We start from the raw sequence: 13,350 nt of genomic DNA, 5'->3' as shown, positions 1-13,350 counted from the left end.
ATAGGATGGCAAATGGACCCAAAAGCACAGGCATTGGCTTGTTCCCATGTTTATAGGGCAAATACATGTAGAAATTTATTTTGCTGCCTTCAAGATTAGACAGTCAAAAGGATTACATATATGCCAGAAAGACAAGCAATTTCTTATAGACTTCATATTTATTTATTTATTTATTTATTTATTTATTTATTTATTTTATTTTATTTTATTTTATTTTATTTTATTTTATTTTATTTTATTTTATTTTATTTATATGCTGCCCACTCTACCCAGAGGTCTCTGGGCGGCTTACAACAATTAAAATTCAATTAAGATACAATACAAGATAAAATGATTAAAATACAATTAAAATTGCCATCAGAACCCACAGTTGATGTTATTTCAATTAAAAACCTTCTGGAACAGGAAGGTTTTGACCTGGCACCGAAATGTCATCAACGTCGGTGCCAGACGAATTTTAGTCGGGAGGGCATTCCATAGTCTGGGGGCAGCTGCCGAAAAGGCCCTTTGCCTACAAGCCGTCCCTCTTACTTCCTTAAGGGACGGCTCTTTCAAAGGGGACCCCTGGCTAGATCTTAACTGCCGGGTAGGCTCATATGGAAGGAGGTGGTCCTTCAAGTATCCTTCAAGTATCCTAAAAGCACGAAATAATAGCAGACTGTCTTAGAAATAATGTGCCTGACTGCACAATTAGAAACATTCTTGCAAAAACTGCCAGTTCTTGAGAAACTCAAGCATGATTTGAATGAAACATTGGCAAAGATGTCTAGACTAACAGTGCAGAGAGACCTGTTGCCTAAGGAAGCTTTCTACTGGTTTGCTTGTATGATCTGTGTGGTTTTTTTTATTTATTTGATTTATATCCCACCCATCTGGTCTGTACAACCACTCTGGGCGGTGCATGGGGTAAGCCTATTTTAGTAAGTTACCAGCCATGTGAAACACATGCATGAATGGGGACTTCCCTTGCGGTTACTGTTGCACTGAAACGGGGGCTTACTGACAGATGCCAATCACTAGTGTTGTTCTCTGTAGAATATCATGACATGGAAGTGATCTAAATAAATGGTTTTTAGTGTTGGTTTGCCAATCATTTTGTACTTCTGTGACTGTTGGCTCTGTTGCTTAGACCTTCTAAGAGCAGAAGTCTAGAATAGATGGAGTCCAACGATGGAGAACCATTGATGTAAGTCACAGAAGAATCAGGTATAGCCAAATTATCTTAGAATTTGTTTCTATGGAATGGAATTATTATCTTAGAGCTCAAAACTTCACTCTCAGATCTACAGTAGAGGTGTATATAGGATCTGTGGTTTTGGACTACAGTTCCAAGAATGCAGCTATGCAAACTTCTGCATATCTCTCATGTACAGTACAGTGTACAAGGCCCATCTTGTTCTCCTGTAGTTCAGTTGGAATCTCTGATGTATTCCAGTTTTACTGCAGGTTAGAAGATGACACTGATACAAAACTGTATTTGTTTTTAGGATATGGCTCAAGAAGGCACAAGCTACAGTGAGACAAACTCTTCTGTGTTCAAGATCAGGAAGAAGGCAACAAGATTTTCACTTCCCTCCATTCCCAAAGTTCCAGTACTGATTCAAGGCCATTCGCCTGATCCCAAGACAGGAAATTAACATGGGTTGTTGGCATGAACATGGATGGGGCTGTAACCAGAAACAGCTTGTGGAATATTTTATTGTGAGGTTTTGATAAAGCACTAGCTGTGGACTGAAGAGAGGGGCACACTAGAGTGAGCTCTTGGACAAAAGCTCATTCAGCTCAGAATATAAGCAGACATACTCATGTGCACGTGCACTTCGGGCTTGACTACGTGATGAAATAGTTGAGACGTCATTGTCACGGATGTTTTTAATCTAAAATCTGTTGACTACATGATGTGATGTTAATAGCAAGTCAGCCCGGTCATTTTCAATGGTCATTCAGTGCATTTATTTATTTATATATTCAATTTTTATACCTTCCCCATTAGTGTAAGCACTGCACTGGGTAGTTTACAAGATATAAAATTACAACCCTCAAACACTAAAACTAACAAAAAAAAAACATTCAAAATAAATACGGTGATTCCACAGAAAGTAATTAAACTATAAATATAACCCTATAAAATCTCAAATGAGTTTAAAAAATGATAGCATCCAGGAAATTCAGTTATTAAAGGCAGCTTTAAATAAATAATTCTGTCTTTACCAGCTTTCTAAACATAAGGAGGGAAGGAGCCAGTGTATCTCTGTTGGCATTTTACTCCAGAAACTAGGGGGCCACAACAGAAAAGGCATGGTATTTGCCTTTTTGGCGTCCCTTGATGTGGCCATCAATTTTGCAGCAATTCCCTTGCCTGTTGCTTTCTGGTATGTATCCTTGACTTTTTAGCTGCTGCTATTGGTCAGAGTAGCAGACCAAGGAATTTTAACATTTAGGTGAAACGGTTGAGAATTCTTTGGTTGCCAAAATGGCATGGCGGACAGCGTGATTGCTCTGGTTTAATATGACAGAGCTCTTACTAAGCATAGGAGAACTGGGGCACCACTTCAGCACACTGCTGTTGGCACAGGGGTAGCATGAAACAGCACACAGCCTGGAAAGAACAGTTCACCTTTCCTCCAGAGAAGGGTCAGGGGCTCCTGCTGTGGATTGCCAGGTCCTGCCCTACATTATGAAAGTTACTTCACATCAGCCAACCCCTTTCATCCTTGTGGAGGTTTTTATACAGCTGGAAGCTACCATCAGAGCATAAGAGGCTAGATCTGCCAGTGAGATTTATGAGGCACAAAGCAGCTGCAATCGACAAAGCAATGTACAGAGTAGTCAATAAACTTTTTCCATAATTATGCTTGTCCCATAGAACCCCGCAAGGCAGGGAGCCTTCTTGAGCAGAATAATCAAATCCAGTTGCAGAAACGTTGCCTCTATGAAGGAGGAGTATCTCAACTTCAGAAGAGGCATTTCAACAATTTAGAATGAGAAAACTATACAAAAGCCAGGGAATGATGGCATAATGGGGAATGGTGTGTGGCTAGATGAAGAAGCCCAAAATGATGGATAGTCTGGAGTCCCTCATCCTTACCACAGATAGTTTGGCCTTTATATTTTTTGGGGAAATAAACTGCCAGGCGTTCACATCATTTCTCTTAGCCCAATAAAACACTGAGAGTGGGTCATCAAGAAGGCACTGAAAACAATTTAGGTGCTACTTTTGAAGTGATATCTTTGACAGAACATCTGTAGTTTGTGGCTAGTTTAAGCAGGCAGTGATTAATGGTACAAACTGGATTGCACCAGTGATAGATTTAGTTAGCTTAAAACCCATTCAGCCATGCCACCAAGATCCTCTGGACTTGGCAAGTGCTCCAATGCTGGAGGCATTCAAGAGAAAATTAGACAACCGTCTGTGAGATATACCGTATATACTCAAGTATAAGCCTAGTTTTTCAGCACAATTTTTTGCTGAAAAAGCACCCTCTCGGCTTATACTCGAGTCAGTGTCAAAATTACATGTTCTCCCCTGCAGTGCGGGTGTTCTCTGGACTCCCCCGCTCATCTACAGGCGCCTGCAGCCTCTGTGACCTGGGTTAAGTACACTGCATTTCCGTTTCCAGGACACTCCCATCCTCCTCCTTCTGCATATCTTCCATCCTCCGTCTCCGTCCATCTTGTTACGCAGCAGTAGAGCAGTAGATAAGCACAGCATCTGGTATGAGTCCTCCCTCCTCAGGCAGTGAAATGTGTCTTGCAGCTCAGAAGGGCAGTACCTTCAAAAACATTTAACCTACTGATGCCTCAATTAATGAATTTTATTGGTATCTATTTTTATTTTTGAAATTTACCAGTAGCTACTACATTTTCTACCCTCGGCTTATACTCAAGTCAATAAGTTTTCCAGTTTTTTGAGGTAAAATTTGGTGCCTTGGCTTATATTCGGGTTGGCTTATACTTGAGCATATATGGTACTTTGATTTGAATTTTTGCATTGAGCAGGGACTTGATGGCCTTATAGGCCCCTTCGAACTCCATGATTCTGTGATCCTGTCAGATAACCACATGCAGGTGGAGGTTGAGTTCCATTTACCATATACCATTAAGTCACATTTTTGTTATTACCCAAACTTAGCAATCTTACATTCTAGTCACCTCTTACTACTCTTAAAATAATACGAATAAAATGCTTTGCAGCTGCAAGATTCAGCACATTAAGTCACTAGTTAGGCAAACAGATTGTAAGCCTGTTGAGTGATGAGACTGTTTCTATTCAATGATGTTCAACACTTCATTTGTGTTATTGGAACAGAACAAAATTAAGAGCAACATACCACATGTGAAATATGTAATGCTTTGTTAATGCTCATAATCCTACTACAGGGCTACATTTCCATGAACAATGGAGGCAAAACTGTCATGTTGTGTATCAATACGGCAGTGAAACCATCAACATTTAAGAGGCAGCAGAGAGTATATCTCTTTTTCTGTTGCCCTTTTCTTGCCACGTAAAACATGCCACTGTGGCTTATGCCCTCTGAATGCATCAGTGGGGTAATATTCAGAGTAATAATCCAATAGTCACAACAGGGCAATGCTTTATTAAGACGAATTACAAATTCAATCTTTTCATTAGGCTAGGTATGAAAAAGCACCAATAAAGCAACAAAATGCCTGGTAGCCAGAAGAGGGAAGAAAAGCAAAAGAAAAGCATAGTGTTGGTGTTTTCCTGTTTTGGGTTGTTGGTGTTTGTTATTCTGGTTTTTGTTGTTATTCAGAAGATTGAAGATAGACATATCTAATGCCAGAAATAGATTCATTTCTTTAAAAAATTAATACTGTATCTACATCTGGTGGAACTATTGATTCATTTAGGCTTGCTCATTTCTTTGTGATCTAGGTGATCCAATGATAGCCATGACCTCACCATTACCTCTGGAGTTTGCTGTTGTTTTCTAAAGCTGTGGTCATCAACCTTGGGCCTCCAGATGTTCTTGGACTTCAACTCCCAGAAATCCTGGCCAGCAGAGGTGGTGGTGAAGGCTCCTGGGAGCTGTAGTCCAAGAACATCTGGAGGCCCAAGGTTGGGGACCACTGTTCTAAAGGACTGCTGCTTGCAATCTGCACTAAGTCGAGAGGCACTAAAAAGCCACATAATGCTGTAGGTCACTGGTTTCCAACCTTGTGTAACGCAGGTATTCTTGGACTGCAATTCCCAGAAGACTTCACCACCAGCTGTGCTGGCCAGGGGTTCTGGGAGTTGTGGTTTAAGAACACCTGGGTTACTCAGTGTTGAAAACCACTGTTGTAGATCAAAAGCTAAGTATGGATGTCAAGAGAAACTGACAGAATTCAGACTTCTGAAGGTATTCTGCATTATTAGAATTAATCTAGGTTTGTTGCATAAGAATAATGGTCTTCATGAAGCAGCCCTCAAGAGCAGAAATTGAATATATGGAGAAATTTGTTAACAGCGGGGGCAAAGAGTAAAGACTTTGTGGCTAGCATGCTGTGTATATATAGTATAAGGTATACTATGCCTCCCTGAGAATAAACCCCACTGAATTCAGCAAGCCATGGGGCCACTCCCACCTTGTTTCTTTAGGTCATAAAAAATAACTCCATGGTCAGAGATAATTCTCTCTTATTCTTTATTGCTCAGTGTTATAGTACAGTACTACATAATCCCGTTACTCTCTGGGGCTTTCCCATCAGCCATACAAGCAGCAGAATCCAAGATGCTCCTCTTTGCTTATGGGACTGGGTGGGTGACCAGTCTTGCTCTTTCCACACCAGTATCTTCAAATGCACAAACTAGGTTTCGTGCACTTTCTCTGTCTGTCCACACAGTTTAGGCCAATTTGTACTGTCTTGCCACCCAGATATTCTAGGAGAAACTGCAGTCTGAGATGGAACAGATGGACCCACTATAGCAGTAAACTGCAACAGGTGCTCCAGAGGCGCAGAACCCAAGAGTAATCTTTGTCCATTCTCAGTGTCCTTCTGCAGGCATCAGAGTTTATTCTTTGCGTATTCCAGAGCTTTTATCAAGACCCTTTGCAAGTCGTTGGTGCTCCCCCGGCCCTTGGCTACAACTTCAGAACCACCAGAATCGCCTCCCATTTCATTACAGACAGCCAGGGCCCAGTCAGCGGCAGAAAATGCTGGCAAGGAATTCTGAGGCGGGAAACAAGGAAGTAGAAAAGTGAACAGAAGTGCAAAGGATAGGCCAGTGCATGGTTCCTTCTGAGGTGTGTGGCTGCACATGTACAACTCTGCCTCCCGCTGTGCAGCTTTCCTCCTCCTCCCCATAGCCCCTTTGGTTCTGGTCGTGACGGAACTTCGCATGCACGGGGAGTGGTGGAGTTGCGTGCACACGCAGGGAAGAAGTTGTGTGTGAGAGAGGCGGAGCCACGCCCAGCAGGGCTGAAAATTAGAGGGCACATTGGGTCAGTGGAATAAATGTAGGCAGCCTAGCCCCAGTCATTTACCTCCTTGGCTCTTCTTCCTTAAGACAGAGTAGCTGGCAGCATTACAGATGCCAATCCCTGTAAGGCACATAATGTTCAGGACATAAGGCTGTCCTGCACAGGGCCCCATTTTCTGCTATGAGTAGGATATTATGTTTCTTTGTGATTCTGTAATTCAAGCCTTGCTCCATCCCCATTTCTAATCTGTAATGTGGATTTCCTTGGTGCCATACTGACTCTATTGGAGTTTTGGGTGCAATATACACATTCACTTGTTCGTTTGATTGATTGATTTCTATACAGCCTCACTTAGTGAAAGGCACTGCTCTGGGTAGCCTACATAAGAAACAAAAATATTACTCCCATCCACCCCCACCCTACAACAGGGTGGGTGAATCAAAAACGTAACCAAATCAAAAATTGGCAAATCATATTGTGACGTAACACATAGATTATGGTTCATGAATTAACCTCAGGGGGAGTATGTCATTAAAAGCCTCTCTATGCAGCTCTGCCTTCATCAGTTTCCTGACAATTTGGGGGGAGGGGGCCTGGCATACCTCCAATGGAAGTCCATTCCACTGAGATGGGGCCACCACCCAGAAGGCCTGCTAGTTGACACGCTCCTCACCTCTCTCAGTGTGACTACCCTCAATAGTGAGGCCTAAAAAGACCAGGTAAAACAGCTGTTCTTTGAGAGAGATGGTCTGACAGGTACTGAGGCCCCAAACCATCAAGGGTTTTGTATTTCAAAACCAGCACCTTGAATCTGATACAAAAAACAATAGGGAGCCAGGGCAAGGGAGCCAGGATCATGGAGATACAGTCAAATTTACTTGTGCTGGAAATCAGCCTGGCTGCTGGATTCTAAACCCACTGGAGCTTCTGTACCACCTTCAAGGAGAGTCCCAGACAGAGACCATTACAGTGGTCAATCTTGAAATTACCAATGCACAGAACAATGTTGTCAGGGATCTCCTGTCCAGGCAGGGACACGGCTGATGTTATTTTATACCACAAAGATCCTGGGGAGAAAGCCTCAGTTCTAGATTCTGTCTAGTCAAGCTGCCAAGCAGTTGGCTTTGTGTTTTCTGCTAGTTCCTCCAAACAGTTTACAATCCCTCCCCAACCCCAGACATTTAATAAAAATAAATGCCAAAACCCAAATTTGTGAAGACAAGGCAGAACTAGCTTACCTTGGATACCTGACAAGCACACAACACCTGGCCAGAAGCTTGGGGACTAAGCAACATCACAGAAGCTTCTGGCATTTTGTTACACAGTTGGTTCACCACTTTCATCAATATCTGAGGAAAAAGCAAAAGAGTTTCAATAAAACTCTCATGTTGGCAGTATAAAAATCTCCCCCTCCCCCCTGCCTTCAACATTACTCATAGTTTTGATAAAGAAATTCAATTGTGAAAAATTTCTGACATTTTGAAATGTGTTTTAATGTTCTAAGCCAAGGTTTTTACAGTATGTTGTAGACTGTGGGAGGAGATTTGGATGGTAACTTGTTTAGAGGCATCGAAAGAAAAATTGCACTGCAAGGGAAGTTGTGTGGAAGGAAAGGGGGCAGGAAATACTCCATAGTACAGAATCCAGAGCCAGGATGCTTCATATGCTGAGCATCTCATTTTTTCCTCATTCCAAGCTTTAAAAAATGTTGTGCATTGTCAGTAGTAGAGATAGCCCAGGGCAGCTCTTCTGGTTTCTCACAGTAAGGAGTTACAGTTGTACAAAAACCAAACCCAGTTTGACCCTTTTGGTTGTTTCTGTGCGAACCAAACAGAAAGAGAAAGCTGATAGATGCTCACGGAAGGAGTCTCGACCGGGATGGTATCCACAATGACTGCTGGGTTGTTATACTTTGCTCTCAGGTGGTGAGCTTTCTCTGCAGCCTGAAGGATGAGAAGTACACAGTAATGAAAACTCAAAACTAGTGCCATCAGGGAGGAAATACTATCAAGGGCAGATCACACCTTCGTTTCTGCAAAATGTCACAGAAAAGCCTTGGGGTCAAACATTTCTTTCTGCCCACAGAATTCATGCCCAGCAAGAATTTATCCAAGCATCTTAAGACAAATGGAGGTGTGTGTGTGTGTGGGGGGGAGGAATTCATACACATACTATTGCTCTAGAAGCAAACAAAAACCTCAGTTCGGGGCTCATCACATATACAGGAGTACCTCGGTTTACGTATTTTTGTGTTCTATGGGACGTTACGTAATGCAAAAAATTCATAAACTGAAACGTGGGTTGCCATAGGAATGGGGGCAGCGCTACAAACCTCCAGGCACAATGCATCCTGGGGAAACTTTCTTTGTACTTGGAAAAAAACCAGGAAAAAAAGTAAACAGGCATTATTTTCAATGGATTTTGCTTCATAAACCAAAAATTACGTTACCCGAGGCATTCGTAAACCAAGGTACTGCTGTAGAAGCAACCATTTGTATCGAGAGCAAGGGTGAACAAAGTGTGGCCCTAAGCCCTAATTGCCCCCCGTGTTCGCTGTTTTTGTACCACATGACCCTATTAGGCTCTTCTGTACCTCTTAGGGGAAAACATTTTTTCCCAGCAAAAGAAGCATCCAGGACCAGTGATTTAGTTTTTAAACAGATCACAGGGTGTCCCTGCAGTGTTTGACACACCTCCCCCCAAAATAACCATTTATCAAAATTGGAAGTGGTCCTTTGGCTACTTCTAGTTTTCTTTCATTGACTTTTTTTTTGCAATTTTGCTGGTTTCCGGCCCCCCTCGAGGATTTCAGGGACATAAAATTGATAGCCAAATCCTGCAAAAGTGTCCAATCTTGACTTAGTGTTAGACTACATAGCTTTACAGATTTTTTTCTTTTGTAATTGGTAACAATTTCGCTCTTCCTGCTCCTGATCTACTCGTGCTGCTATCAGCGGCCTAATGTTGCATCCTTACCAGTCGCGTTTCCAGTTTTCTAACTGCATTGTTGGCTGCTCGTTGCAGAGTTTTGAGAGTGCCCTGCAGTTCCCGTTTCTGCCACTGAGGCATTGCAGTATTGTCCACTCTCTGTAAAACACAGTGATGCCATTAAGGACACTTCCTCCTGGACACTTCCTTACATTAGAAGTCTGCAGTCAATCAGTACTTACTTTTGTTAGGCGGCCAACATCCCCAGAAAGTCTCTGTGCCTCATCAACAGAGGCCGCTCCCGCTTTCACTCGCATTTTGAGGGAGTCCACTTCTCTAGCAAAGGACTGGGCAACTTCTCGGGCCTAGGAGAGGAAGAAAGAGCTGACACCATTCAGGAAAGGCCATCTACAAAAGGAACAGGTGTAGAAATGACCAGCAATTCTATTCATAATGCAGAAACAGAACCAAGAGGTTTTCAATAGCTAGGAAACTTGGAAAAAGGCCACTTCACAAGCCAAAGCTCAGCATGGTTTGATCCTTGGAATAGACATCCCTGGTAAATAATGAAAGGGCTGTTGATAATACAGAGAGAGATATCAAGGGCAAATGACCTTAGTTATGTCCCACCACTAATAAAACCTGCCAGCTTTAAGAGGGGGTTTGGGAAGGGAGGAGGGAGCAGATTGCTTTGTCACACAGAAATTAGAATGGAAGGTTACAGACATTTAAATTGTAGTTTACAAAGATGTAGCTGTGTTAGTCTGAGCAAACATCCATAACCTGGTAAATTTCTTTTTTGGTCAACTGCAGTTGCATGCACACTCTAATATAACTCAATTGTGTTACGTGTGGGTCTGAAAACTTCAGCCAGTTCAGAATCCCTCTACTGTACAAGACTGCTAACCAGGCTTAGATGGTATGAGCAAATTGGTGCTTTTCCACCATTGCTTGCCCTCAGACTGTCTCTCGGACCAATTCAAATTGCTGGTTTGAAGCTGTCTACAGAACATGTTCACAGATATTTCAAATAATGTGTATAGATATTTCAAATAAAGTCTAGATTTTTAATGAAGTAATTGGGCACCCAGTATGGTGCAGTAGATAAAATGAAGGACTAGGATTTTGGAGACCAGGGTTTGAATCCCCACTTTGCCATGGAACCTCATCAGGGCAGCCGAACTGGTTAAAAACCACTCCTTAAATACAGTATCTCACTTATCTTGAAAGTCCTATTAGGGTTGCTATAAATCATTTCTGACTCAACAACACATAAGACTAATTCTACAAATGGCAGTGTTGCACAAAGACAAAAGTCAAGACAGAATGAGAAAAACTCCAATAATCCAATTTATTTTATTGGCGTGCTCCCTGTGAGACCAGTTTCTTAAAAAAAGAAAGAAAGAAAGAAAGAAAGAAAGCTGATTTTGTTCCTGCTCCTCTATGCTAGGTTCCATGTTATGCCAAGGTGGAACAGGGCTAATTCACTTTCTGTAATTCTGGAGTATATCAATATTCCAAATATGTTGGTGATACAATTCAGAAATAAGACTGACTTAGAAAAACAAGAGACAGACTTCTTTTAGGCAATATTTATTTTTTTAAAATATGGAATACATGGTGATTCTTCTACCAGGAAACCATATAATTTGTCTGTCAAAATTATTTTGCCCTTTTATTTTGCCTTTTTATTGTATTTTAAATGCTGTAAGCCGCCCAGAGACCTTCGGGTAGTGTGGGTGGCACATAAGTAAGTAAGTAAGTAAGTAAGTAAGTAAGTAAGTAAGTAATTAAGTAAGTAAGTAAGTAAGTAAATAAATAAATAAATAAATAAATAAATAAATAAATAAATAAATAAATAAATAAATAAAGCAAGGAGAGGCAGACTGTTTTAATATTTGCCATATTTCAGATTTTCATTCTGAATCTGCTCAGAACAGCAGAAGTGCAGAAGAACTACATTCCAGCCACAGGAAGGCAGTAGGTGTAAGAGCACATCTAAGGCACTGAATACCATTGCTTTCGCTGCTGCTCTGTTGCAGTTACTCCCATTCACTTAGCAAGCACAGCCTTGAATGTGTTCAGTTCCCTCTCCCAGCTAAACATAAATGGAAACTGCCGATGAACATGGACCATTGACATAAAGCTGCCTTGGGTCACTGCTTTTGGCAATCTGTACAAAGCCACCTGGGAACCTTCACTCTTCTTTGGCAGGCAGAGCCTTGTCAGAAATATCGCTGCACAGGATGAGATGACTGAACACAAGGGCCAAAGCAAAACTACTGCTCTTGGGATAATTTTATTGTTCACTGCCCGCAGGCAGAGGAAGCAGCAAATCCGGCTGGTTCCCCACTTGCAAGGTACCAAGGTTCGCTGGCCTTTTGCTTTGTGCATCAGGCTAGATCTCACAAAACAGCTCGACATCAGAAGAATGATCACAAGAGGTTGGAGAGGTGTGTGGGAAAGACAAAGGGACTGAGTTAGCAGAAGCATGTGGGAACAAGGCTTAAAAAACCCCAGTGGTATAGCACAAGCATTAAGGGCACTGACGTTATTTCAGGGGAATTAAAAAAGAAGATAGTATGACAAGTATCCCAAGAAAAAAAAAGAAGCAAACCAATATTGCAAGTGCTCCATTTACAACCCACTATGGCCTCCCTCCAAGTCAGCAAAGAAGCACAGAAAGCAGTCTTGGAAGATGTTGAGAACATGCCAGCTCAATAATCAAAACCAGTAGGAGTTGGCATACAGTTTCCAATAATCAGGCAGGTGAAGCTTCTATGCCCCTCAGAGCACCTGTTCCAACTGCATTATTAACACATAGGGTTTTTCTTACCAACAGGACAGAAAATAAGAAATATTTTCTAGTTCTCTCTAAAGATTAATTATGGCACTGTATCCTGGAAATATTGATAAAAAGACAAGAGCAAAGAATAAATCCCTTGCCACTTGGGATTTTTAAGAGAAAAGCATAAAAACTGAAGAATTCCTGTCAAAATGATTCTAAAATATAAAATGTCCTTAGAAGTAATGTGTGAAAGTAAATATTATTGTTATACCTAACTTGTAGCTGTCAGTGGCTTTGGTATCTGGCTGTGGAGGCAGAGGTTGGGAGTTTGATTCCCCCACTGTATCTCCCAGGAGAACAGCCAGCCTATGCGGCTTGGGCAAGTGGACAGCCCCAGGGTGCCCTCAGAAAAAGGGAATAGTAAACCACTTCTGCATATTCTCTACTTGGAAAATCCTGAAAAGGATCACTATAAGTCAGAACTGACTTGATGACACATGATTATTATTTATATCTCACATGTTACATGTTTAAAGAAACTTCGTAATTGCTAGTTATATTACTTGTTACCCCAAAGTAACTAGTTATGGCAAATAGTTACTGCTGGTCTTGCCATCAATAGAGAAAGCACACCCTTTCCTTCACAATCTTAGCTCAGGACACAATGAGTGATACTACAAGCAAGATGTTGGATTGTAGAAAATGGAAAACTGTATGTATATTGGAAGTTGTGGTGAAAGATTCCTGGAATATGATCAAGAGTGAAGGCCAACCACTGCATCTGACACACACACAGACACAGACACACAGACACAGATTAGCTGACCTGTGGGCATGCTTACAGAGCAACTGCATCATTAGCAAAAAGCATGCCAGCCTTTCATTAGGGTCTTACTTGCTTGGCTTTCTCTCCTGTCAGTGCAACAATATGGCTCATCCCTTTAACTGGCTGCCGCTCTGAGATGATCGTGAAATCATGTACAGCTCCTGTTCGCAGAAGGTGCCTGGCAAGGGCGAGGAGGAGAAACACATGTAGGAGAATGAAGAAAAATACACCCACTCTTTTAGTGTAGGAAACAGTCTATGCTCTAGAGGGCAAACTCTGCCTATTCAAAGGTTTTAGGAAAAGGAGGGGCAACTTTGCTGAGTTTGGGAACTAATTTTCCATCCCTAGGACCCACCAGGGATTGTTTTAGGAGGCCAGGGGGT

At 41.8% G+C, this 13,350-nt stretch overlaps 2 protein-coding genes across 4 annotated transcripts in view; one reads left to right on the top strand and one right to left on the bottom strand.

Moving 5' to 3' along the window:
* The window catches only part of LOC110074672 (uncharacterized), a 39,756-nt gene extending 26,564 nt beyond the window's left edge, over window positions 1-13,192 (top strand). For all 3 annotated transcript variants that reach the window (XM_078383040.1, XM_078383039.1, XM_078383041.1), the window contains one exon: window positions 1,488-13,192. In XM_078383040.1, the coding sequence (XP_078239166.1) occupies window positions 1,488-1,637 (150 nt within the window). In that variant the 3' untranslated portion in view covers window positions 1,638-13,192. The remainder of the gene's footprint in view (window positions 1-1,487) is intronic.
* The window catches only part of AARS2 (alanyl-tRNA synthetase 2, mitochondrial), a 34,384-nt gene continuing 26,665 nt past the window's right edge, over window positions 5,632-13,350 (bottom strand). Inside the window, exons 17-22 of the mRNA XM_020785086.3 lie at window positions 13,037-13,145; window positions 9,596-9,718; window positions 9,402-9,512; window positions 8,285-8,368; window positions 7,664-7,774; window positions 5,632-6,174 (exon numbers count right to left, since the gene is read on the bottom strand). Of these exons, the coding sequence (XP_020640745.3) occupies window positions 6,010-6,174; window positions 7,664-7,774; window positions 8,285-8,368; window positions 9,402-9,512; window positions 9,596-9,718; window positions 13,037-13,145 (703 nt within the window). The 3' untranslated portion in view covers window positions 5,632-6,009. The remainder of the gene's footprint in view (window positions 6,175-7,663; window positions 7,775-8,284; window positions 8,369-9,401; window positions 9,513-9,595; window positions 9,719-13,036; window positions 13,146-13,350) is intronic.

Source organism: Pogona vitticeps, chromosome 1, assembly GCF_051106095.1.
Source record: "Pogona vitticeps strain Pit_001003342236 chromosome 1, PviZW2.1, whole genome shotgun sequence".
Lineage (NCBI taxonomy): Eukaryota > Metazoa > Chordata > Lepidosauria > Squamata > Agamidae > Pogona > Pogona vitticeps.
This window is presented reverse-complemented; position numbering and strand designations above follow the sequence as displayed.